Raw genomic sequence first — 4,231 nt, forward strand, 5'->3', positions numbered from 1 at the left:
AGCTGAGCAGGCTGAGAAAGAACGAACTGAAAAGCACACGGACTAATGGACAAAAATAAATAATTGTCTCTACGTGCTTTGATGTTTTTTTGTTTATGTAATAGATTGATTATCATTCACCTGTGTCATTGAACGGTTCAGTAACAAATGTGAAATTGTGATGAACGCTGAATTATTTCGTAAGAGGACGGACAAGTAGACAGGTAGACACGAATCTACTGTTACAGATCGTTACATAAAAAATTCAGCATTCATAAAAATGTCACTATTGTTTCTGAGACCTTCAATGACACATGCACCTTCTAGACAGCGTAATAACGTTTTGTTGGTCCTCTATTATCTAGCCGGGAACAGAACGTCTGCCACGGACAAGGTCGACAAGATGGGTAAAGATCCGAGGAAGCCACGAGGAAAAAGGTCCTCATATTCCTTCTTTGTGCGGACTTCCAGGGAGGACCAGAAGCAATACCCTGATGCGTCCGCAAGTTGCTCTGGATTCTCCACAAATTGCTCTGAGCAATGGAAGGCCATATCTGCCCAAGAGAAGATGAAGTTTGAGGCCATGGCTCAACAGGATAAGGTCCGCTATGAGAGTGAAATGAAAAATTACATCCCACCTAAGGGTGAGAAGAAGAAACGGTTTAAGGACCCAAATGCTCCCAAAAAACCAGCAACTGCATTTTTCCTCTTCTGCCCGGACATCCGCCCTAAGATCAAGGCGGAAAATCCTGGTCTGACTCCTGGAGACATCAGAAAGAAGATTGGGGAGATGTGGAAAAGCTCTGCTGCTGATGTTAAAGAGCCCTATGAAAAGAAGGCTGCTAAACTGAAGGAGAAGTATGAGAAGGATATTGCTGCATATCGTACCAAAGGAATAGCAGGTTTGTCCAAAAAGGATGGAGATGACGATGATGAGGAGGAGGATGAAGACGATGATGATGATGAAGATGATGATGACGACGAATTCTTGTAGATCCACAACTGATATAGCCTGGATTCCTGTTGATGCCATTAAACCCAATTGTACACACTTTCACCTCTCAAAGTACAAAAGGAATAAGATATGTTAGGCTGTGTATATTAAATGTTTTTTAAGATGTACAGGGTTATTCTCCTTTGGTAAAGTTAACACTGTGTGTCTTCAGTCCTATTTTTATTTCTTATTGGTAGTTCTTGCCTAAAGCCGTTAAAGGGAGAGGATTTAAACAATGGAAGTAGCTAACTTTTCCCCCCAAAGGTGCACAGCACAATATCTGGTGTATGTACTGTAGATTGGTAGTACATTTATCATATTTCTTATATTTTTTTTATTTTGTATTAGTATTTGCCATCATAAGATCCTTATAACTGTTCACTGAATACCACTCTTATTGTAAGAATGTGTCTGAAATAAATGTTCCTTTAAAAAATTAAATTAAAAAAAAAAACGGTCCTTTATTTGTTCTAAGAACTTGTCTGAAATGATCGTAAGTGTGATTCAGAGAAAACGAACGGACGCACAAAAAAACATGTGTACGCCAATCCTTCAGTTATAAATCACAGATTATCGTGGAATTGTGCGCAACTGAATGTTCTCACATCTCCGTCCTCAAACTTCTCTCTGTGACAATGGCAAGCAAGAAGGAAACATGTAATAAGAAGAATTATAGTGAGGCCCAAATTGACATGTTACTCAGTGTTTTTGAGACCATTATTACACTGCAGTTCCAAGGTGGAAGAACTCAACCTTGGCATTGACTCTCTCATATAGCACCATATGGACATGTTAACCTGACCTTTACTGATTTACACAAAGCTAACATTAAATAGTGACAACAACAGTTGGGAGAAGGCAACAAGTTGATGGTTAGGTCCCCTTTTTTTCCGGTAAAATAAGACTCAGAATGGAAGCAACGTGGACTTAAAGTAGCTGGTAAGAATTGTTTGTGCTTATACATGGGTCCACTTACAGCTGAAGACACGTCGGCCATTTTGGAAAATTGTGGTTTTACATTGGGTCATGAATCCTCATGCTCTCTCCCTTGGTGCACACCATTGTGAAGAACAAACCTTCGTCTTGGCATTGGTGCGTTCCATTTACCTCGGAAGTCAGACCTCGGTGCTGGGAATAACATCACACCCAAGTTGATTGTGTTCCAGTAACAAGTCAGAAAATAAGTACAATACCAACTCATTTTTAACAGTTGCTATTAGATGTTAGCAATACCAGTTGATATCAATGCATTACTCTGTATTTTGCATATATAAATATCCTAGCAACATTCTACAGATAGAAGTTGGACAGTGCTGTTTACATTTGATTGTATTGTGTCCATAACATATGGAAGAGAACACATTATTTCGTGCAAATAGGATGATTTCATGTCTTGCGCTGAATTGACTGGTGCTTTTCATTTTGTGGACAAAAGTCTGAATGCACTTCTCAATTTGTAGACAAAATAAATTCCGTTTTAGAGACAAAAGTAATTTTGTCAACGTAATTAATATGTTCATTATGTCTAAACAACAGTTCTGCTATATTATGGAAAGAGTGATCTTTGGTCCAATACAATCTGTGAGTCCGCAGGTTGCCTTACAGCTGTGGCAAGGTATTTCTGTAATTCGGAAACACCACATTCACATGAGATTCATCAAAAGTATGTTGACAGTTTGACCTCTGACACCTGACCATCGGAACACCTGTTGTTAGCTATTGGATTGTAAACATGGAGGAAGTGAAACCATGTTCCATGTTCCATGCAGAGCGAAAAGACAAGGATCAGAGCCAGGGGGACAAACAAGGAAGACACACTTAAAAGACACACATATCATAAAGACACACATATCATAAAGACACAAATATCATGAAGACACACTAATCATGATGACACACCGCACTGAAACGGTTCAGGGACACCAGGAAGAGGAAGATGCGGCAGAAGACGTCGCCAAACCTCCATTCAAATCCGGAGATGTAGTAGCTGTTGCTGAGGTAGAACAACTGTTATGGTTGATCTTCAGATCATTTTGCTTAGCTTTGGTTTGCTTTTGCCACACCTTACATCCCAAAGGCACACCCAATTTAAAATGTCTTGCTACGCCCCTGATTTCAAGAGAGAATGTATTAAATCTCAAAACAAAAAGGCATTCAGTCCCATTGTTGATATATATTTATATATATTTATTTATAGTATATTAGTGATATCATTTTAAGTGAATCACATTAGTTTTCTTGTCTTTCAAATATCTGCTCATCAACCAGACCCATGGTGCAGTGCTATGTTGGCAGGTAAAATAGTTTGTTCTGTTCTTTGTTCATTCTTTCTTTAGTGTGTTTGTTTGTGAGCAGCCAGTCCTGTCGACATGGAGAGACAGGGTGGAGCAGGAGGTTGGTGAGTGTCTGTTTGACGAGGCTCATCAGATCCTCATGAACACTCACGCCCTACCGCAGGTCTTTGAAGACAACGGCATGCTGGACTTCCTAAAGCCCAGGCTGAAGAAACTCTTCAACTGATGAAGGTCTCCATACATGGCAACGCCCTCAAGCTGTTTTGTGTCGTAGAATTGCTAGTATTGTTCTGGTATTATTGAACTTACGTATAGTAAATAACTACCTAACATAACCAAATGGCAGGCAAATGCGATGGCAGGCAAATATAGCTAATGCCCAAAACAGTGTAAGGGTAACCATGGAAATCATTCCACTAATTTGTTGTTGTTATCGATTTTTGTTGTTATCGATTTTCTATCAGTTCTCACCACACAACGACGTCTAATCTTTGCTCCTTGAATGTCGATATGTAATGGTATGGAGTTATTGAAACTTACTACGTGTAAAAAAGACTAGAAATTGAATGTTTATTCTTAAGCCTCGAAAGTTGCACTGGGTGCCTTTAAAGGGGCAGGGTTTGGTAAATAAATAACAGGTGCATTTAAAGGGGCAGGGTTTGGTAAATAAATAACAGTGAAATTCAGAAACAATGGAATTCCACACACTATGTTAATTAAACAGTAATAAGACAGGTTCAATAAAACTGTTGTGAGTGTGAAACAATTGGACACTTTCATCCAAAATGACTCCGTGGTGTGTGTGTGTGTGTGTGTGTGTGTGTGTGTGTGTGTGTGTGTAAAGGCCTCCAATACACTCCCGCTATTCTAATAAGACTCCTCACACTCACTCCAAACAACCTGCCCACTGCAAACATCACTAGTTGTGTTTGTGTGAACATCAACACAAGCAAGTGGTTTAAAT

The 4,231-nt window shown here is 39.4% G+C and overlaps 1 protein-coding gene across 1 annotated transcript; it reads left to right on the forward strand.

Annotated features, from left to right (window-relative positions):
- Nucleotides 1–382: 382 nt before the first annotated feature.
- On the forward strand, nucleotides 383–973 carry LOC308376237 (high mobility group protein B1-like; the record flags this gene model as incomplete). Its single annotated transcript, XM_080852532.1, has 1 exon — nucleotides 383–973. One exon carries the CDS (start codon nucleotides 383–385, stop codon nucleotides 971–973), a length of 591 nt encoding a protein of 196 aa, XP_080708658.1.
- Between the last annotated feature and the right edge of the window lie 3,258 nt (nucleotides 974–4,231).

Source organism: Sprattus sprattus, assembly GCF_963457725.1.
Source record: "Sprattus sprattus genome assembly, chromosome: 15".
NCBI lineage: Eukaryota > Metazoa > Chordata > Actinopteri > Clupeiformes > Clupeidae > Sprattus > Sprattus sprattus.